Genomic DNA, 24,239 nt, shown 5'->3' with positions numbered 1-24,239 from the left:
TATATGTTGCTGTTACATAAATAAAAAAAAAATATTTCCCCCTAAAATATAAACTTACAGAGCAAATTTTATATGCATTTCTCTAAAAATTTATAATTTTCCTCCTTCAATTGAATTTTTTTCTCGACGTTCGAAATTTCCCAACATGGACGAAATTACCCCATTTCCCTGTTCGATATTACCCCGTTGCCAATCGAATTTACCCCTTCCGTACCTACAACACAAAAGAAATAGATTTCATATCTAAAGACGAAACAAAGCGTCAAAATAACACAGAATAAGCAAGTTCTCAAAACGTTTAATATAAAGGGATATCAATGAGCACCGAGCGTTTTCTGGTTGCAACTGTATTTACGTTCAAGACCAATGGTGTACGAAATTACCCGGATTGACTCTAGTTTAGTAAAATTGATCATATCTAAGCCTTTTACATGTAGTACGATTTTTAACTGACGTGTGTTACTGAAAAATATGTTTGTTTTCAATAAAACCTGTTGATTTGATTTTTTTTCGTATATTTAAAATTTCAAAATCAAATGATTCTTACACTTTTTAAAGTGGATTAATTACTTTATTTTCCTGTTAGCTTTTACCTATGTTCTTCGTGCACATAGGATCATCTCTTTCATAATGATTTAAAACATTTAAAAATGTAAAGGAATTTGTATATTTAGAATAGATGCAATGAAACTCAATTATTTAAGTACGTTTTTAGCTCTACTGGTCAAAGACCAGAAGAGCTTATGCGAAAGTAAGGTGTCCGGCGTCCGTCTCAGGCCCGTAGGAAGCAATTTCAGTTGGGGGGGGGGGGGGCATAGCCATACATTTTTCAGTTAACAGTTGAGGGGGCACTGCCAAAAATTTTCCTGACAAGCAAATAAAAAAAAAGGTCATCAACTACCAAAATTTCTTGACAAGCAAAAAAAAAAAAAAAGAAAAAAAAAAGAAAAAAGGTCATCAGCCGTTTTTATTGAAGGGGCACAAGCGGCAATATCGGCAAAATTATTGTGGGGGCACCCTCCCCCCCCCCCCCCCCCCCCCGGTTCCTACGGCCATGCGTCTGTCTGTGTGTCTGTCTGTAAACATTTTTTTCAAAATGCTACTTCTCCTACAGTTTTGGTCTGTTTTCAATCTAACTTGGCACACAAGTAGACTACACTAAGATACATAATTTAGTGCATCGTTTTTTTTTTATTTCGATGAGCGGTGTTGCCATGGTTACTAAAAATAGAAATTTCTGAGAAATTCCTTTAAAACGCTACTCCTCCTACAGTTTTGGTCTGATTTCAATATAACTTGGCACACAAGCAGACTACACGAAGATACATAATTTAGTGCATCGGTTTTTGATTTCGATGAGCGGTGTTGCCATGGTTACTAAAAATAGAAAGAACAAGGTTACGGTTTCAATACAAATCTTGCCATGTGTTTTTCTCAAAAATAAAAGTAATGTAAAAAATTAAAACTCATGCTTTCTGAATCATTGAAATTCCATGCAGAAAGTTCATACACATCATTTTTTTCTCGCACAACCTTCTAAATGCTAATTGTGACGTCATAAACTTGTGCATTTTCCCGTATTTTCTTAAAAAGTTGCAGAAGACAACAATTTTCAATGGAATTTTCTTTCAGATAATATTGTCCACAGGCATCGCCCACAAAGATTTTGAGATATGTGATTTTTCAAAGCATTTTACACAACATATCCAAAAATTAAAGTGGGTGACGGCTGTGGACACTATTTTCTGAAGGAAAAGAACCCTTGAAATGGGTCATTTTGAGGCTTTTTCTGTTTAAAATAGAGAAATGCATCAAATTAATGACGTCATATTTCCAGATTGGTACTCCTCCATGCCATAATCTTTCCTGATTTATCACAGTCATATACTCAACTAATATTGAAGCTAGTTTCAAATCCTTTTGAGAACATTAAATTTTTAAGGCACAATAAAGCTTAAACCGTACCTTCTTCTTTCTGTGAAATTCCTTTAAAACGCTACTCCTCCTACAGTTTAGGTCTGATTTCAATTTAACTTGGCACACAAGTAGACTACACTAAGATACATAATTTAGTGCATCGATTTTTGACTTCGATGAACGGTTTTGCCATGGTTACTAAAAATAGAAACTTCTGTGAAATTCCTTTAAAACGCTACTCCTCCTACAGTTTTTGGTCTGATTTCAATATTAATTGGCACACAAGCAGACTACACTAAGATACATAATTTAGTGCATCGGTTTTTGATTTCGATGAACGATGTTGCCATGGTTACTAAAAATAGAAATTTGTGAGATTCCTTTAAAATGCTACCCCTCCCCCAGTTTTGGTCTAATTTCAATATGATTTGGCATACAAGTAGACTCTATTAAGATACATAATTTCGTGCATCGGTTTTTGATTTTGATGAACGATGTTGCTATGATTACTAAAAAAAGAAATTTCTTTGAAATTCCTTCAAAACGAAACTCCTCCTACAGTTTTGGTCTGATTTCAATATAACTTGGCACACAAGTAGACTACACTAAGATGCACAATTCAGAGCATCAGTTTTGGATTTTGATGAACGATGTTGCCATGGTTACTAAAAATAGAAATTTTTGTGAATTTCTTTTAAAACGCTACTCCTCCTGCAGTTTTTAATTGATTTCAATTTAACTTGGCACACAAGTAGACTATATTAAGATACATAATTCTATTTATTGCCTGCATGTTGCAAAGTTTCAAATCCAAGTGCTACTTGTATATGTACAGACCAGTAGAGCTACAGTCTCATCAGAGACTTCTGGTTAATTTTATGCACCAAATGTTCTTGGTTGGTTATAAATAGAACAATATTGGAATCATTTAAGAAATATCAACATATCAATACCAATACTAAGGTTATGGCTCACTAGCCATGAGAATATTTTTAGACAATAAAGAAGAAAATTAATCAAGCGATTCTGCACTTGTTTTCCTTTTGTTAATGAAGGTCAAAATCTAAAATCTAAGTTTCCAGTTGATAATGATCGTCTAATGCTTTCTACGATTTATAATTTTTGGTGTATCTAGTCCGGATGATTGTTCGATTTCAAACATGTGCCTTGGTTCTTTGAAATGCTCTTTTGTTCTGGCTTGATGGAAGGAGTTTATAGGAAAGTGTGAGTTATTATAAACCACACTTTTAGCAAATGAAATCGCACCTAACTATGGTACAAACATAAAAAGTGGATCAATTTAACTGCATACCTGGTACTCTTTACCCTTATAGCCTACGTCTTTTAGTCATCTGATACCTGCCTATATCTATTTTTGTTGACGAAAATATAGGTCCCCAAACTTGTGTGAGTTAATTACCGGTTTTCTCCAAATTTCATTCCTTAATCTTTTGTCACAAGACACACGGATTGCATGCCGAGTGTCTTTTGAAAAATTGAAGGAGAGTTACAAAAAAGATGGCTAAGATCACCTATTATGGAATCCTTTTCTCCCTTTCCAAGGCAAAACTTAATTTCTTCAAATTAATACTTCACCAATCACGACAACCAATCAAATGTCATCCAATTAAATGCTCGGTATGATTTCTCTAACATCATGATAGAAAGTTCAAACAGAGAATTTGATGAAACAGAGAATAAAGTGAAGAAATGAAAAAAAAGTGGCAATATAGGCATAGCCGTTGTTTTACTTCTAGGGACAACTATCTCGTAATTTCAAGTCCACAAGTGCTAAATTTTTTCGACGTGTGTCGACGGCTGTTTATTCTTTCATTATATATAAAATGCAATTTTATTTATTTATAGGTTCGAATATGTTCATTAATTTCTCCCACAAGAGAATTCGTTCATCTTCATATTAAATGCCTTGTGGTCGAAATTATACAGTCAGACTATTATAACGACTTTAACGTCTTTAATAATTGACTTGGGTGAGTTTTGGTTTCTTGATCATAAGAAACTGGTCCATGACAAATACATCATTTTAAACGCTTACACAGCAGTTTTTCTCCACATTACCACAAGGACTTCAATCAAGTTTCAAAAATTCACAGGAACAGTGTTAAGTCAAACATATTCACTCATTATTTACTTCATTATTTCTTCGCTAAATCGAACATGTATTTTAAGATAAGTGCCCCTCATATCGTCAAACTGATGATATTAATGCATTTTAGGATTGGCCACATTTGCCAAACATTAAATATCATTTCATGTTAGTAGAACACTTTCTACCAAATTATTCGCTTGACAGGTACAGACCCTACGAAGATTAATGAACGAAAAGAATGACATTATTAACTTTAAGAACTTTATAAAACGAAAAGGTTGTCACATTAATTTCGGAAAACCATTACTTTTTGGTAGAGTCTGTGATCTGTTTTTGGAAGTGATGGTAAAACTTTTCCAAGATATTTTATTAGATCATCGTTTAACATCAATATCTGGATAATCAAGGGTCCCAAGATGAAAGACATAATTAACATAATACATGTAAATGTCAAACAGTGTCTTAAATTATCTCTTTAGCAACCTAAACATGTATACACTAAGCTCTTTTGCTTGACTGTGGGTAAATATTATGAATTAACACAAATTGACTTTTTACCTGCCTCTTAGTTTGCAAGTTCAAATTAAATGGTATTGTTAATAAATATTAATTATTTGTAAGAAAACACTATTAGTTGGTATAGGATGCATTTTCATATTTTAATTATGAAGATAAATTAATGAAATATATCACTGACGCTTTTATTTACAATAAACATACAAACCTGTCTACAGCAATGAGAGCCAACGTATTCACTGATGCACACACTGAGATTTGCTGAATGAAAGGTGTTGCTTTACACATCATTGTGCCCAACCGCCAGCCTGAAATTAGTTTAACAAAATTTCGCCATTTCAAGAAGAAATATATATCCAGCGAGCTCTTTATAATCATTTTGTCTTCGTTACTACTCATTTAGGTACTGCTCCATACTCTACAAATCTTACTCAAACTGGGTTTAGTGCTTATAATGTTTAGAGTTTTAATATCAAATTTGAATCTTTCTCTCGATCTGGCTTTTAAATCTACATCTCTTCAGTATGTGAAAAATTAAACATGATCTTGGCTTTAAAATCTACATCTCTTCAGTATGTGAAAAATTAAACATGATCTTTAGAATAAGACATCAAAAACAAAGAGCATGATCTGCTTAGAATTGACTTGATTGACTCGAATATGATAGTAAAAATTTTTATGACTGTTTGCAATAAATGTAATAAACAACTTTAAATACACTCGAAAATCAGAGGAGCCTAGGTAAACACAAAGTGTTCGTCTGTACGCTTCCAACAGTTTTGAATCGATTTCAAGAAAAATTGACGTATTACTATATTATATCAAGATACATAATTCTGTTAATCTGAAAAAAATTTGGATGTATGGTGTTGCTATGCTATAAAAATGCAGAGAGATCATTTCAACACGCTTCTCCCCTTACAGCATTTATTGGGTTCCAATAAAACTTGATACACAAGTAGCGTTTTACGTGGTAACATGTATCTAATTAAATTATTTGACAGTTTTCAAAGACTAGTGACAGGATAACTTTTCTTAAATTATTTATACAAGTCATCTTGTAACTGAATGAAGATTTTATTTCATGCTTTATACTTGTCCTCTCTATTTGGAATAGAGACAACACAAAGGTGTACATATTAAAGTTTCTCTAGTACATTTTCAACATAGGGCACCTGTCTTTGTTTATTTTCTCTTTGTTTATTTACATTTAGTATAATACATGCAAACTATGTTTTCATTTACCTTATTTTGGTCTAATATAATGTTAAAACTGAACACCATTCATAAAAGGAAGAGATTTATCTTAGTCCCCCTTATTTCTCTTCTCTCTCCTTTGTATTTCTCCAGCCCCTACATAAACCTTACTCTTGGTCATGGTTCAATGTACTTCTCTTTACAAATTTCATCTCTCCTCCCTTGTCATTGTGATAAACTTGGGCGTGACAAAAATGACTTCTGTATGCTTCTGCCACGTCAGGAAAAAAAGTTAACTAATGATATCAATATTGCACAGTTCATTGCGTTTCAAATTAAAAGGAAATCAAATGCACATTCAATAATATAAATTGTAAACAAAAGGGTAACGTGAGATATTCAGTCATGTATTACACGTTGCAACGACCAGCTTAAAGCAATCAGGTGTAGCAAATGCGAAGGGTTTATTTGCCCCCATGCTGATATCAGAGATAGCAATGTGCGTGTGATATTAGAAAAAAACCTAATAAAGGAGTAGGCCTATTTATAATTGATTGATTGTATGTTGTTTAACGTCCCTTTCGAGAATTTTTCACTCATATGGAGTGACTTGCCGGTGGAGAGCTGCAAATTTTGTCCTATGCTCGGCACTTACGGCCATTGAGCAGTGAGGGATCTTTTTCGCGCCAACACCTACTGTGACACGGGACCTCGGTTTATACAGTTTCATCCGAAGGACTGGTCTGCAGTGGGATTCGAACCCGCGACGGCCTATTTATGAGTTATGTTCAGCTTTTAAGAACACTTAAATCTATTTCACTGTTTTTCATTTATTTTACACAACGTAACGTAATTGTCTACGTAACGAAAAAGATATGTATTAATTACTTGTTACATATTTTTGGATAAAAACTGATAAAAAGTTGCAAAAGCCGACGACATACGATACTTATAAATTATTTTTTATCACAGCATATGTTTTTTGAAGATTACAAAAAATTTGAATTTGAGTCCCATTCTCAAGCAATTGCATACTTTTCATCCAACTCAAATAATGCGGCTTTGGAGTCAGTTCAGGTTGACGCATATACTGTAAACCACTTTTTATTCGTGAGAATTTTATTTTTGCGTATTTACGCGAGACTGATTTCCTCCTCATGTATATTTTTATTAGGAAAGACTATATATAGAACAATAGTCAATAGAAAATTTTGCAATTGTTTCGCTTAAAAATGCTAAATACCCATCTCGCGGAAATAAAGTGTCGCGAAAATTTGGTGATCTTCAGTACGTTATTGCTTGGATAAACAAAACTTTTAGTTTGCGATATTAAGTTGAAATTAAAAACCGCTCTGTATAGAAATTTCTGAATATGGCGTCCCTCCGGGAAGCATTGGGAACACTTAAAGCAATATGAGCTGCATTTTTTGAAAATTTTATTTTTCAGTTAAAGTGTGCTTTTATGATAAATCTGTACGTAACTTAAACCTTCATCATCAATTGTATGAAAATAGAGTATTTGTTTGTTTCATAAGAAAAATTTCAGTACAATGGAATGTATAGTACTATAAAAAAAATTCAATATTGCACGGGACGACCAAAAAAAATTAATTTTACTTATAAATAGTTATCCCTTCGTAAATTTGAACAACAGAAATTTATAAGCGTTCTTTTCTTTCTGTCTTTGCAATAGTTAATTACAATTTTGCAACAAAAATTTCCGACATCAAATTTGCAACTCATATTCTTTAGAGATGACTTAATCCTTTATCTGGCCTTTTATTCTCATGTCTATTTTTCAGCAAGGAGTCGCTATTACATTTAATTTCAAAACAAAGGTTAAGTAAATGCCACGTCTTCCTCGTTCATGATTCAATTTATTAATCCTCTAATTGATTTTAGTCTTAAAAACAGTTCATTCAATTCCTAAACAAACAAAATTGCGACAGATTATCCGCTTTAAACTTTAAAACATCAATATAACATAAACTTAGGTTTCAGTTGGTATCTGAAATAGGTAAATTACATGGATAATTTAAAAGATCATAGATTTTAATCATCATATTAAGCAATTTTAACATTTTTACTCTTGTTTTTCTTTTCTATGTGTCAAACTGTTTTGTTGAGCATTACAAATAGGATTTACCCATTACACAGAGCTACAGAAGACAATAAAAAAAACAAACTTCTTCAGAATTTTTTTTTTTGGAGGAAACGGTTGTGAATACTAGTGGAGAACTCCCTACTGCAATTTTTTTCTGACCGTTGTAGAAAATAATACTGATAGAAAGAAAATGGAAAAAAAACAGATAAACAGAAATTAAATTTGCTGTGCAGAGCCAGGTTTCAGCTCGTTCAATCAGTCACCTTGGAAACTGAAGCTATCTGTTTGATGAATAATTGCAAATTTTCCAGAAATTTCTTTAAAGTTATATGGCTTCCAGTTTCTACATATTGCTTTTCTTCTCAGGCTATAAATAAAATATCATTCCCTCAATGTATAATCTCTAAAGCATCGAGATGAATGCATTATATATTGGTTATTTTGATCACTATAATAAAGAGATATACTAAACTCAGCATACCATATTCAATTCTAAAATGCACTTGGTAATCTTTTGGTTTTTTCTTTCATCAAGGATTTAAATTGAGTATAAGCATTTTCGACTATTACTTTAAACTTTACATAAATTCTCTTTGGCAAATATTTTGGGATGTTTGTGATAATAATAAACTGTATACCATACAAAACAAAGTTAATCAATCACCCGACTTTGGCCTGAAACGTCAGGACGAAGTCATTATTTCAAGAATAAGAATTGGGCATTCCAGGTTTTCCCATTCATATTTACTGAGCGGGGAACAACAACCTGAATGCATATCTTGTGACTGTGCAATAACTATAAACCATATACTGTTAGAATGTTCTGATCTTACGCCTGTTCGAAATAAACTTTTTAATGGTGTTCAAACAATGCATGATCTTTTTACAAATGTAAGTCCTAGTACAATTTTACAATACTTGCAAGAAACTGATTTTTACAATAAGATATAAATGTATATATTTTTATTGGCATATTTGTAATGCTCAATTTAACTGTTATTTTTAAATTTAAAGTCCGTTGGATGGGACGTAAAACGGTGCCCCATGTCAAGGATTACAACCCCCTTGGCACGCTAAAGATCGTTTCTCTGGTTTTCGAAAAAGAGTAGGCTCATTGGGGGCCGCCAGAGAAACCCAAAAACTTTCAAAACCGTTTATAGAGTATTTAAATTCATACCGCCAAAATATGGCTGTAATATTGCCGACTCGGCTTAAAACAACAATAATCAATCAATCATTAATCTCAAACAAGAGGCCTAAGGGCCTTAACGGTCACCTGAGTATAATGTAAGGATCCATTGATTAAAACAAAATAAGCTGATAAATGAAGCTATGTTGCCCAAAAGAAAGACAAATAGGATTATCAGGAATCCGCAAAATATTTAGTTCTCAGTAACAAATCTTAAAGTTGATCTATTATATGTTTGCACTTTCCTCCATTTGTCATAATCCTCATGCCGACTAATCAAAACAATGGTTTTAGAACACTATTAGTTAACACATTTCATTCCCCCTCACATATGCCTCTCTTAGTCTTTGAGGATTATTTAATGTACAAAGATACATATTTTTTCTTCTCGATTTTCATTTATCTATTATTTAAAGGTCTACATGACCCTTAATACAATGAAAGTACTTTTTCTGTTACATAATATAAAAATTCTTATACATCTCTGTTATTCAATCGACCTGTTAAGTTACATTTTTTACAGTGATGAATAGCAAAGGGGAATAATTTCTTTCAGTAGTAATTAATAAATTGACCAAAGGGTACAGAATTTCAAAATCTAGTAAAACACTCTTGCTTATTACAACATGTACAACTTTATATACTCTGTTTGCCTTCTAGATGCCCAGGAGCAGAGAAAAAGATTTTCAAAGAAAGAATCAATTTTATCTATAAATTCAATATAGCCCCACCATAATACCAGAGCCCCTGACCCACGGGCCAGGATATTCACAATTTTGAAAGAGGCACCTTTGCTCAGAATAACCATGCATGTTTCCTTAGAATGTTCTTTAATAACTAAGGGCAGAGAAGATTTTCAAAGAAATAATGCATTTCTACTATACATTCAAAAGAGTCTCACCCTAACACAAAATCCTCGAGATTTGACCCCGTGGTTATGAATTTCAAACTTTTTGAAAGGACATTCTTGCTCATCGTAACCATGCAATTAGCTTTTCTGTTAAATACCCAGGGCAGAGAAGATTTTCAATAAATAAATAAATAATAATAATAATGTATTTTTACTGTACTTTTAATAGACCATCCTAACATGAACCCTGACCTTGGGGCCACAAATTCCACAATTTTGGAAGAGGCTTCCTTGATCATCATAACCATACACGTAGTTTATCTGCTAAATACCCAGGGCAGAAAAAAAGAAGAAGATTTTTAAAGAATTTATGCATTTTAACTATATCATCAATAGAGCCCCGCCCTAACACCAGAACCCCTGATCCAAGGGCCAAGATATTCACATTTTTGGAAGAGGCGCATTTGTTCATCATAATTTATACTTGGTTTATCTGCTCAATTACTAGGAGCAGGGAAGATTTTGTAAGAAATAATGCACTTTCACTATATAATTAATAGAACCCCCCTCCCTTCCCGCAGAACCCCTTACCCTGGGGCCACAAATTTCATAATTTTGGAAGCGGCACCCTTGATCATCATAACCATGCACATAGGTTATCTGCTTTATATACAGACTTTATATACAGAGGGAGAGAAGAAGATTTTTAAAGAATTTATGCATTTTCACTTTATGATCAATAGAGCCCCACTCTAATACCAGAAACCCTAACACAGGGGCCAAGATATTCAAAATTGTGAAAAAGGGGCTTTTCCACATCTTAACTATATACTTGGTCTATCTGCTTAATACTAAGGAGAGGAGAGGAAAATTTTCAAAGAAATAATGCACTTTCACTATATAATCACTTTCAATATATAATCAATAGTACTCTCACCCCTTCTCGCAGAACCCCTCACCATGAGGCCACAAATTTTACATTGTTGGAAAAGGCACCCTTGATCATCATAACCATTCACCTTATTTATCTGCTTTATATACAGAGGAAGAAAGGATTTTTAAAGAAATAATGCATTTTCACTTTATGATCAATAGAGCCCCGCCTTACATCCGGAACCCCTGACCCTGGGGCTAAAATATTCACAAAGAAGCGCCTTTCCTCATTATAATTTAAAACTTGGTTTACCTGCTAAATACCTAGGAGCAGAAAAGATTTTCAAAGAAATCATGCAATTTCACTAGATTATCAATAGAGCCCCCCCCCCCCCCTGCGGGACCTCTAACCCTGGGGGTCACAAATTTTACAACTTTTGAAGAGGCATCTTTGATAATCATAACCATGAACCTAGTTTATCTCCTTTATGTATACAGGGGGAGAGAAGAAGATTTTTAAAGAATTTATGCATTTTCAACAATTGATCATATGACCATATGAGCCCCGCCCAAGCCATGAATTTCAATTTTGGTAGTAGCACAATGCTCATTACAGTCATGGCAACAGTTTGACTGCTTGATGTCCAGGAGTAAAGAAGAGGATTTTTAAAGAATGCACTCCTTTTGATGGTTTGACCCCACCCCCAAGGCCCCAGAAATACAGGGACCATGAAATTCACAATTTTTGTTCCCTTCAATAATAGATGTTCAATGTCAAAATTTGTTGAAATTGGATAAGCGGTTGCAAAAAAGAAGTTAAAAAAAATGTTCAAATGTTAACTTACGACCACAATCGAAAACGGATAGCAACAGGTCACTTGAGTGACTCAGGTGACCTAAAAATACACAACAGTTTTTTTTCTTACACCAGTACACCTATTAATGACACAGATATTTTATTTCAATGACTTCTGAATTTTATCTTTATATTAGTCCCCTACCCGTGAAACTGGAGGGGACTATTTATAGTTTTCTTGTACGTCTGTCTGTCAGTCAGTCTTTTATACTTAGTTTTTCGGCCTTTTGTTTCATCATACTTGCAACTATTGAGCTGATTTTTGGTATGTGCGACTTTGAAGGTTTTTTTTTATATTGTATGCTTGCAATTAGACTTGTTTCGGTACATTTTAAAGGAATTACGGCTTTTATTTTTTTTAAAGAGGAACCAGCATACACTTGTCGTATGGGACTAGTATTGCTTCTGCAATACTCTCAGAATGCTTGTTTATGTGAGTTTTATTTCAAAAATTCATTTTGCATGAAATGCAACAACCAAATTGATTAAATATGTTTTTGTCTTCCTGTTTTCCTTCGTTGCCATCGGATCTTCACTTTCCCCATATAGCTGCGTTTAATCTGCTAGATATCATTTTCCAGTACTAGTCTGTTTTATCTTGTTAATTTTGAAGCAACCATAAAATATTTCTACGAAATGCCAAACATTAAGATGGTTTTATTTCAATTTAAATATGTTTTATTGATACAGAGTCGAGGGAAGTAATAAAAAGGACACAAACATTCAGGGAACTTCTCTCTCGTGCGTTAGGCAATACTTAGGATTCGATTTTATGTCTGATATATCATTTTACCACCTGTTAAAGACCATAAAGAATTAATAGGTGGTAATCTAGTACTCTCTGTTGACAGCAGTTGCCGAATTTTAATACGGTAAATTATAGATATTACATGTACTGCTAACACTTGTCTGAACAGTAGGATTTATCAGTGGTAGAATTAAGTGATAAAAGCAAAAAAGATGTAACAAATAATCCGTTATTTTACGCTTGTAGTTTTGATGCAGTGTATGTCACGATAGCCTGGTGTTAGGGCGTTCATTTCGTGATCGGGAGGACCGGGTTCGAGTCTTGTATAGTATAAGTATACAATCATCAAGTGGCTGAAAGTTGGAGAGCTGTTATATTAATTCACTGACTGTAAGTAGGAGAGCTCTTACATTAATTCCCTGTCTGTAAGTAGGAGAGCTCTTACATTAATTCACTGGCTGTAACTAGGAGAGCTCTTACATTTATCCATTGGCTGTAAGTAGGAGAGCTGTTACATCAATGCCCTGCCTTTAAGTAGGAAAGCTCTTACATTAATGCCCTGCCTGTAAGCAGAAGAGCTCTTACATTAATTCCCTGCCTGTATGTTGGAAAGGTCTTACATAAATTCACTGGCTGTAAGTAGGAGACCTTTTGCATTTATTCACTGGCTTTAAGTAGGAAAGCTTTTACATTTATTCACTGGCTGTAAGTGGGAGAGCTATTTTCACAACTACTCCTCGAGGGGAATAGTTTCTGTGAAGGGTTTGATAAAAAAAAAAAACTAACCGACTCGCAGCCAGTGAATAAGCGTTTTACTATATTGATGTCTATTATAAACTATGAGGGTTGGATGGCACATTTTATACCTCGGATTTTAGTTTTATGGAACTCTTTAGTGTTGGAAAAGTCGACTACCAAACATTATGCAGAAAATCAAAATTGGTGTCAAAAGTTAAATGAAAATTTCTGAAGGATGGATAGCAAAATTATTATACCTCTGTGATTTTTATTTCTATATAATGATATGACGAATAAACCTACTATCTTTTTCTTAAAAAAATATACTCTCGCTTCAAATTTTTCAAAAAAGTGGTCGCAACTTTCGTATCAACAATTTTGTCCTTTCCGGTAGAAGATGTTAAGAAAAAAATCAAACCGTCGGCGGAAGAACTTTATTAGAAATAGTATAGGAAAAATTGCAATTTTTTACAATTTTTCTATATACATGTAAATCTTTTTGGAATCTGCCACAAATTTAGTTCAAATATGGCCGATATGCAAATGAGCAGAATAAATTCCATTTTTCAGTATATGTCTAGCTGAGCCGTGTCTTTTGTTATGACGCCATTTAATTGTCTGCAACGAATTCATTTCCGAAATTGTATGAGTACTTATATTTTGAAATCAAAGACTTTGTTACGATCAATCCCATAAACCAATATTTCAGTTTCATAAGTTAGTAATAGTGTGGTATCTTCAAGACATCTTTATCAAACTTCACGTTAACTTTTCGAAATAAAAGTCCTTGCGTAAAAAAATCCATACATCTTCAGAAAACTATAACGCTTTTGCTTTAAATAGATAGAACTCGGGACAAAATATTCAAAACCATATGAGGTTTGCATCTTTTCTTTTAATTTCCTTTCCATATCCAAACGTTTCCGTTTCGATAGGAATATGTGTCCACTGCGGAAACTCTAATCCAATTTAAACCCAAAACTCTTTGAAAAAAGTCTTAAGTTTGATTTCCAATCATTCAGTCCATATAGAGTAAGAACCTTTCAAGTATCTCGATTGCAAATATCACAGAAAAGCACCAAAAGTTCATAAAAAGATGGATAAGGAACAGTGAAATATATAAAAACAATACAAGTATGTGAACAGGGTATAAACACGGACACTGGAAATTTCAGAGGTGGGATCAGGTGCCTAGGAGGAGTAAGCATTGTTGATGTGTCAAATCCGCCTTGAGCACTGTTTATTCTAGTTTCCATATGATTGTTGGAGGTGTTTTTCCTCTAGAGAACATTGCGTAATACACATGAAAAAAATGCTTAAAATCGTTATTGCATAAATTAAAAAATAACGAATGATTTTAAATTAGCTTTTTTCACTCTCTGTATAAAAAATCCGATTGAATTAATTTTTTACGACAAGACTATACATAGCATAAAACAAAAATCTACTGTTTGGATATATATATATATATATATTAATCGAAGCATGATCAAGTCGTTTGCATATACAGCCTATCGATGGGTCGTATTTGGACTGGCATGTTCTATACCATATGCGAGACCATTATTTGTGTACTATTAATTTAGCGTAAGGATTACTCTGTTAGCCTGATAAATACGGATGAAAAATTGACGGCGAGAATGATAGATCATTAGGCGATACTGACTTCTCCTAGGCATCTGATCCCACCTCTGGTGTTTCCAGGGGTCTGTGTTTTTGCCCTGTTTTTAAAAGGATTTTGAAGATAGATCACTATTAGTTATTCTCACCTTTTTCATTTGGTATCTTTGCCGTTGTTCAAGAACTCTTGAGCCAAGGACAAGCTCTCTCGCATCACAAGCAAAAAAATGGTCTCAAAGTACACTTTTAGGCAAAGAATTATAGCTCAGGAACGAAAATGGATGGATTGGAAATTGATATTTTCATACATGTTAATCTTATACGGTGCAACTTGGATGGATTGGAAATTGATATTTTCATACACGGTACAAATTTTGATGCACCAGATGCGGTTTTGGACAAATTTTGCCTCTTCAGTGATGCTCATGCCGAAACGTTGGAAATCCAAAATATTTAACGACGACGGACCTAATTAATTTCTACAATAGATTTTTTATTTTAATATGAGGTAATGTGACTTTTGGTGAGTTAAAATCAATAAAAAAAATCATATGGTCATCGATGTAGATTTTTAATTGGGAGCGGTTTCAAAAGTTGGCAATGGAAATCGATAATTACTATAGGAAGTAATGGGAAATTGCCAGTGTAGGGTATAAGAGTGATCATTGAAAAAATTCTGCCATAGAATTTTTATTCATATTAAAGGACAATATTAACAAGACAATTTAACAGCAAATTATAATTATGCCAAAAAATAAATGGGTCATCGGCTTCGATTTTTCAGGGGGGCATGTCAAACTCAGGTGTAGGGCACATTTTGGGGGAAATTTTCAATGAAAATATCTTGGCCAAATAAATCATTTATTTATGAATATAAATCGAAATATTTACAATATTTTGAATTGAGAGGAGTTTGAATATCTTTAATTTTTTTAGAATTTAAAATGTATATTTTTTATCTTTTGCAATACATAATAAAGTCAATTTGATTCAAGGCATATGCGAGGTTTTCTGCGCAGTGGCATGAAATTTTGAGTTAGATCCGTCGTCCTTAAATAAAAAAAACATTTTTAAAAAATCTTTGAAATGCTGAAAAAAAGGGTGCCAAAGACTGAAGCCAATTATGTCGAAGGATCAGAGCTATGCATGAGGAAGATAATCCTTAATTTTGAAAAAAATTTCTAAATTTTACCACAGCAATTAAATATATATTCAAACTGAACAGGTATTATAATAACATGTCAAAGTTTCATTTCAACACCATCTGTTTTTAAAGTCTTGAACATTCCTCCATATTTTTAGTCAGGAGAACATGTAACACAAACAGAGTCTATCAATTTACATATATCTTACAGGATATCCCATGGATTGTAATTGGATTCGAGTTAATGAGCTTGTTGTGTGATTCCTCCCGGACCCTTAACTAACATGTTGAAAAAACACATTTAATAAAAAAAACTTGGAAGTTAATTATGTTCCCCAAACGAAGTTTGGGAACATATTGTTTTTACTCTGTTTCTTATTATTATTATTATTATTATTTTTCTTCCTGGGTACTTTTTTGTCCGTGAGTGATCTCCGAAACTACACATCCGATTGAGGTGAAACCTTTTTAGGGTTACTAGGCATGTTATGTAGATTTGCGGAACGAAGGTCATTTTGCGCGTACGCGCATGCACGTGCGTGCGCGTGCAATGCGTAAAATGACCAATATACTTGAAATAGCTGTAACTTTTAAATTTTTTGATAAAATGCTTTGATACTCAGAATATAAGGATATATTAAAAGTATGAACAAGATGACATGGTCAACATGCACATGCATGCACGTGCGCGCACGCGCAAAGCGTAAAATGACCAATTTACTTGATATAGTTGTAACTTTGAAACTTTTTGATGAAATGCTTTGATACTCAAAATATTTATATGTATTTAAAGTGTAGACAAGACGACATGATCATCATGCACATGCATGCATATGCATGCACGTGCGCGCGCGTGCAATGTGTTAAATGACCAATTTACTTAATATAGCCGTACTTTTTATATTTTTTGATGAAAAGCTTTGATATTAAAAATATACAGATATATTAAAAGTGTAGACAAGATGATGTGGCCATCATGCACATGCATGCACATGCGCGCGCGTGCAATGTGTTTAATGACCAATATACTTAATATAGCCGTAACTTTTATATTTTTTGATGAAAAGCTTTGATACTAAGAACAAACAGACATATTATAAGTGTAGACAAAATGGCATGGTCATTATGAACATGCATACAGGTGCGCATGCGCGCAATGCTAAGATGACCAATATACTTGATATAGCCGGAACTTATATATTTTTTGATGAAATGTTTTGATACTGAGAATATAAAGATGCATTTATAGTATAGACGGAATGACATTGTCAACCTGCACATGCATGCACGTGCGCGCGCGTGAAATGCGTTAAATGACCAATATACTTAATTGCCTTATTTAATGAAGCTTACAAGAAATAAGACACCAAAAGGGAGTTGGGGAGCGTTTGGGGAACATCTGTAACGGTCCCCGTTACAATTAATACTAGTTTATACCTTACTTTGGTGTGTTTTTTTAGCCTCCTTTCACTTCTTTTATTAAATAACTTAACCGCGTATATCAATGTCAACAATATTACGCTGCAAAAATAAAATTTATGTAATTAAAAATTTATGTAATTAAAAAATAAAAAGAAAAATGAAATTGTTGATTATAACTTATATCGGTTATTTCAATGATTTTATTATTTATATTACATGTATTTAACCTCGATCTTCCACATTAAAAATTGCACATAATACATTCTCTCTATTTCTCTTTCTATAGATGTATGATTAAAAATTCTTGCAATTAAATTGTAATTTACAATATTTATCGGTGGATCGACATATGTCTATAGAATTTCACACAAAAATGCAAAAATACATAGCTTTTCTTGATTATAACCCTCAGCTTTAATTAAAGTTTTCTCATTATTAGCCACAAGACCTTTAAATGTATCCGAGGTGCTTTCATATTTGAGCATAGAGTATTATGGGTGCTTTTATTTTTGAGCACATTTGAGTAAATTAAGAGTTTCTTTCATACCAAAATTTATGAAAATACATGTAGCTAATTTTACCGTGTTCATATGTTCATACATTCCTCAAGTAAAAGATTTGCCTGTTGAATGTTTTCAAGTTTCCGTGTTTAGAGAGATATTTAGTGCACTTTGTTATCAATAGGGTTTTTAAGAACATCCATTTTTAATATTTACTAATAAACACGTACATTTTTATAAAATATTTTGACTCACCTGAGAAGATATTATCCAAAAGAGTAAATGGAAGGCAAAATATAGCAACTAAGATGTCAGCTACGGCCAAGTTAACTACAAAATAATTTGTAACATTCCTCATCCACGGGTACTTTAGAACAACAGCAATCACAAAGCAGTTTCCGACAACAGCCGAAAGAAATGCTAATCCGTAGGCAAACGACAAGATTAATATAACATGCAGAGGATGCTTTACTAATGGGTAGTAAATTTCTGCGTCATAGTCATTGTATGCTGTGGAACGGTTTTTAAAATAAACTGTAAAATTCATATTAAGTCAATCTGGCAAGTTTTCCCCCTTTTTTTGCGCACAAATATCAGGCATACGCGATTTAATGAAACGCTCTACAAAATTAGTCTTTTGAGACAAAAGTGTTCCTTCATCGATTGAATGATTTGAAGTAGTTAGGGGTTAGTGAATGTTATTGTGAAGCGTTTGGTTTTATCTACATCTTTAACAAACAAATGCCAAACTGTGACAAGTCATTATGTTTGCAGCTCGACAATGTTTTCATTGGATTTTCAGAAATCCAATAAACGAGGGCGTCTTAACAATATATACTCATACATTAGAGTCCACTATGATTGATTGAATTTTTGAAACGTGTCGAATACAGATCTTTTTCTTATTGAACAACTTCAATGTGCTCAAAGCATTGCAGATATCAAGTTAGAAATGATATTTGACGATTTTAGATGAAGTTACACGCATAGTCGACAGAATGAACAGCTAATTATTATAGTGGGTTATACGTCTCGACAATTTCCGTAAACCAGTGCATACATTTGTTCTTATAAGGGTTCAAAACAATCTATAACTCAGTTCAGTACATTTTATGACATCCAAAAGTCTCTGAAGGGACAATTCATCCATCGTCTAAATTGTATTATCTGTCGCACATTTCTCCTGAAGCTTCAAGTCTAGAAAAGTTACACTGAAGTAAATCTTGCACAAAGACGTTTTAAGCACCAAAAACACGCCACTGATTGTACATTGATGTTATTTTCAAGACTTTGAAGAAATGAAAATGTGTGTGATCGCAGCGATGCGTATTAATCATTAATTAAAAAGGATCAATACCCAATGTAAGATCCCGAACTTGAAAAAAGAAAACATCACCGGAAGGGAAATGGACATCGCAAGACGATCATCAATTAAAGATTTGACACCTAAACAAGATGCCCGTAGACAATACCAGTCATCTGGAAAAACTTATCAAACAAAACTCGTCAATATTGAGTTTCAACCTAAGCTGACAGATATACTGGACTAATTGTTATTGTAACGTTTCCGGGTTCATTTATGGGATTCGGCTGTTCTATCTGAACAATATAATTAAGTTAATTTAAAGATCTCAATCACAGATCTGAATTAGCAATATTTACAAATATCCCTGTCTTCTCTCGGGAGCGCACGCGCCTTCCAAGGCTTGAAGCGCATTCGCTTCTGACCTACAGCCAAACCGTGTTATACAGTATATATAATTCTATATACACTAACAAAGTCCCGAAAGCCTATTGCAGGCACGTAAGACTTTCTTCAGGTATTAAACACAGTACCTACCACGTTTGGCTTCTGTTCTGGACGGTCTTCACACATCAGCCGCCGTCAACCAACTGCCTAGTCAACCCGACTGCCTCTATATATATATATATATATATATATATATATATATATATATATATATATATATATATATATATATATATATATATATATATATACCTTTTAGGTCACGTGACCTACTGAGGACCGAAGGTAACAACACAAAGAAACAGAAGTTAACACAATGCAACTTCCGAGAATCGTAGGGATAATTCGATCTTGATTAAAACTTCGCTTCATTTACCCATGCCTCCAGGAAATGCGTCTCGCATTCCTCTTAAATCTCAAAGAACAAAACTGAAATCTCATATATATATGTTCATCTCCTAAAATCAGGCAATTACTATTTACAATATGTACAACAAGTCGCATGCTCTAAATTTTGTAATCTACAACAAAATCATCATGCCAAGCAGGTAAGCGTCTCGTGCGCGTTGGCCTGCTATTGAAGTCAGCGCTCGCATTTGCATATTCTTCATTGTCTGCAATTTGCCCATTACCACTATCAAGGGCTATGTAGTTTTCTGTTTCATTCTGGATCTCTTGCTCATCCTCAGAAAACTCTTTCTCTTCACATCTCAATATTTGAGATCTGCACTTTCGCATGCGATCGCAATGAATTACACTGCTCTTGCGTAAAGAAAATTAGACAATTTCCTTTCAACTGAGTAAGGACCTCTCCAAAATGATGCAAGTTTTGGAGAGCAGCCACTTTTTCTTATCGGAAAATACACAAAGACTTTTTCTCCGGGCTCAAAAGAAGACCATGCTACCTTTGTATCATGGTATCTTTTCTGGCGAAGCATTTCTCTTTCAATATGCTCTCTAACGATTTTGTGCGCAGTTTCCAACCGTTCACGCAGAATCCAGACCCATCGATTAGAAGGTATATCTTTGATATCCGGTGGCATCTCGTACATCAGGTCTAATGGAGTGGTTGCTTCCCGTCCTAGCATCAACATGTTTGGAGAAAAGTTTGTTGTCTCATGCACTGTGTATCTGTAAGCCATCAATATGTAAGGGAGATAAAGATCCCAATCACGATGGTTTTCTTCAACATAGGTACTAAGCATTGAGAGCAATGTCCGGTTAAATCGCTCCACCATCCCATCTGATTTAGGATGATAGGGAGTGGTACGGGTTTTCTTAATTCCTAGTAACCGACACATTTCCGAAAACAGTTTGCTCTCGTATTGGCGACCTTGATTAGAATGTATGATTGAAGGTACGCCAAATCTAGCAATCACTTGTTCCATTATTGTGCGTGCTACAGTCTCGGCTTCCATAACTGGTAGAGCGAATGCCTCTGTCCACTTCATGAAGTAATCGGACACTACCAGTATATGGCGATTCCCTCTGTCTGTCTCTGGCAACTCGCACAATATATCTGTCGCAATTCTCTCCATGGGAGTACCGGACCCAACAACTTGCATAGGAGCTCTTTGCTTAGGATTTGGATTTTTTCGCTTAGTACACTTTTCACAACCAGATATATACTGATGAACGTCTTTTTGAAGACCTGGCCAGTAATATTTTTGCCTTATTTTGGCCAATGTCTTGGTCACTCCTAAGTGTCCTGCTGTATGATTGTCATGGCACATTTTGAGTACTTTCCTGCGCTCTTCATCTGATATAATAGCCTGGTAAATTTCTTTTCCTGGGGGGAGCAGTACCCACTTTCTCACTAATTGTCTTTCTTTAAGGCATAATCTATCAAACTGATTCCATAGGGATTTTACCACAAATCCTTGCGGAGTTACATTTGAAAGAGTAGGCCTCTCACCCTTTTCTAACCAAGAACGCACCAACTGAATTTCTTTATTCTCAGACTGTGCCTCTCTCAAGGTAAGGTCATTTTCTTCGATTGGGCATTGTTTCGTGCTCACAGTACGCACTTCGTGCTCTTTTACCTCTTCTACATAAAATCCACACTGAGGACAAGGTATCCTGTTGAGAGCGTCTGCATTTCCATGTTTTCGACCTGGCCTGTGTTCAATCTTGAAATCGTAAGTACTTATCACTTCTAGCCACCTCGCCATCTGCCCTTCTGGATTCTTAAATCGTAAAAGCCACTTCAGTGAACCGTGGTCTGTTCTGACAAGAAAATGAGAACCATAAAGGTAATGACGGAAATATTTCATAACATGAACAACAGCCAACAACTCTCTTCTTGTGACGCAGTATCGCCTTTCTGTTTTCGTCAGAGTTCTGCTTGCATAGGCTATCACGCGCTCTTTGTCATCTATTATCTGCGATAGCACACGCAGCCAAATGGAAATATCGGCGATTTTTTTAGATAGAAAATACATTCTTTACAAGGATGGGTATTTCTTTTTAGGACTTTACAATTATCGGACAAATGCAATGTGGTTGAAAACTAAATGTTGAGGACGATTAGATTTCTTATTAAGACTTGTCACGTGATGTGGCAGTCACGTGATTTTAGCAAATATACCTGAAGTATTGAGGTCATCTATAAATTCTAATATTGCAAGGGCATAAACAAGTTAAAAATCAAAGTTTAATTTATAATTATTTTCAACACTCTTTGTAGTTTTTGAAAAGTGCTGCGAACCTATATAGATTCAACTATCTAATTGCTAAAATTACATTTGTTAGACCGTATGTTGAATATTTTGCTGGTCAAGTACATTAAATATAGATATAATTAATTCATTTGCAAGATTTCAACAGGTTCGCAGCACTTTTCTTCTTGAGTTTATGTGTAAAAGCTTGTCATAATTCATTGAGGCTATGCCCTTGCAATATGTCTATTTATTACGACACTCCTATTACCGTTCAATGAATCTGCATACAAATATACGACAGTATCACTTGTCTAGGGAATGTACGGGAAGTATATGAATAAAATCATAAAACAGACATCGCATCCAAGTTAATGGCCTCTTATATATCTACAATTTATATTTTATTTAATTACAAAATACATTTTTCATTGTACAAATGTATCTTGATCCGCCTCTCACTGCATACAAACTGCGTCAAATTTTCCGATGACGTCACATTGACAAGTGCATTGCGATCAGTGAATTGTTTATATATTGCTGTGTGGGATTTAACCAAAGACAATGATGCATGTACTAGTTAGTACTGATGTAGTTTAAAGCTATTCAAAAGTTTAAAATAGCAAATCATTTCATTTTGTGGTAATTTGAAGAACTTATATTTTTGTGTGATGTCATAGTAAGCATTTCCCGTATAAATTAGGCCCCGCCCCCTTACTGCAGCCTTAACTGTGCTGCGCAGCGCCTATTGACGTTCCAATTGCATCAGTGTCAAGGATGAACTGCTTGCTTAAATGAGGTAATGCTAATATTGGCGCACTGATTAATCTACTGCGCAATATCTCAAATGCTTCTTGCGTTTCTTTTGTCCATTGGAACTTCCTACCCTGTTCAGTTAGTCTATGCAGGGGTTTAGCTATTGATGCAAAGTCTCGAATAAAACGCCTGTAGTAGCTGCAAAGTCCCAAGAAAGATCGAACCTCTGATATATTACTTGGAACTGGCCATTCCGCAACTACTCTTATCTTTTCAGGATCAGTAGATATACCCTCCTTTGATATGATATGCCCAAGGTTTGACACCTTCTCAGCAAAAAGGTTACACTTTTTAGCCTTTAGCTTCAGACCTGCCTGTTGCAATCGCCGGAACACTTCTCTGAGGTTTTCTAACATGTCCTCGAACGACTTTCCAACGACAATTATATCGTCAAGATATACCAAGCACTTGTCCCATTGAAGTCCTGCAAGTACTGTCTCCATGAGTCGTTCAAAGGTTGCAGGTGCGCAACACAGACCAAAGGGCATAACCTTGAACTGATATAACCCTTTGCGCGTAACAAAAGCAGTTTTCTCCTTGTCGGCCTCTTCCATGCCAACTTGCCAATACCCACTGCTGAGATCAAGTGTGGAGAACATTGCATGTCCTCAAAGATGATCGAATGCTTCCTCTATTTTTGGGAGCGGATACGCATCTTTCACCGTAACCTCGTTTAATCGACGACAGTCGACGCAAAAGCGCATGGTTCCCTCCTTCTTACGAACCAAGACAACTGTTGACGCCCATGGACTCATAGACGATTCAATGACGCCCTTTTCTAGCATTTCGTCGACCTGTTTATCCACCTCTTTAGATAAATGGAGAGGAATACGTCTAGCTGCTTGCTTAATGGGACGTGTTGTATGCTCTGTAGTTATCTTATGTTTCACTACATTGGTACGCCCTAAATCATAATTTGAGTTTGCGAACAAATTTTGGTGCTCATATAGAAATTTTTCTATTTTAGATAACTGCGCAGAGGACAGATTTACTTTGCATCTGTCTAGCAATTCTTTCATATCACCTCGTAGTTCTAAAGGATTCTTATTCACTTTCTTAACAGGAGCCTTTTGCGCTTCCACTGCAGTCATTTTTGCAATAAGAGTCCCATTACGAATTTGTTGAACATCGTCGGTGACATTCAGGAGGCATACAGGTACAGTATTATTTCCCTTAACTAAAGTGCGACCTACTAGAGCACGTCCACTCTCTAGAATTTTTTTCTCTGCCTC

General features: G+C 34.5%; 1 protein-coding gene across 1 annotated transcript in view; it reads right to left on the bottom strand.

Moving 5' to 3' along the window:
- LOC133205209 (neuropeptide SIFamide receptor-like) overlaps positions 1-18,331 on the bottom strand; it is a 30,621-nt gene extending 12,290 nt beyond the window's left edge. Inside the window, exons 1-2 of the mRNA XM_061340973.1 lie at positions 18,040-18,331; positions 4,752-4,851 (exon numbers count right to left, since the gene is read on the bottom strand). Of these exons, the coding sequence (XP_061196957.1) occupies positions 4,752-4,851; positions 18,040-18,331 (392 nt within the window). The remainder of the gene's footprint in view (positions 1-4,751; positions 4,852-18,039) is intronic.
- Positions 18,332-24,239: the final 5,908 nt, after the last annotated feature.

Source organism: Saccostrea echinata, unplaced genomic scaffold (genome assembly GCF_033153115.1).
Source record: "Saccostrea echinata isolate AGI-Se365-2 ecotype Australia unplaced genomic scaffold, CSIRO_AGI_Sech_v1 ptg000002l, whole genome shotgun sequence".
Taxonomy (NCBI): domain Eukaryota; kingdom Metazoa; phylum Mollusca; class Bivalvia; order Ostreida; family Ostreidae; genus Saccostrea; species Saccostrea echinata.
This window is presented reverse-complemented; position numbering and strand designations above follow the sequence as displayed.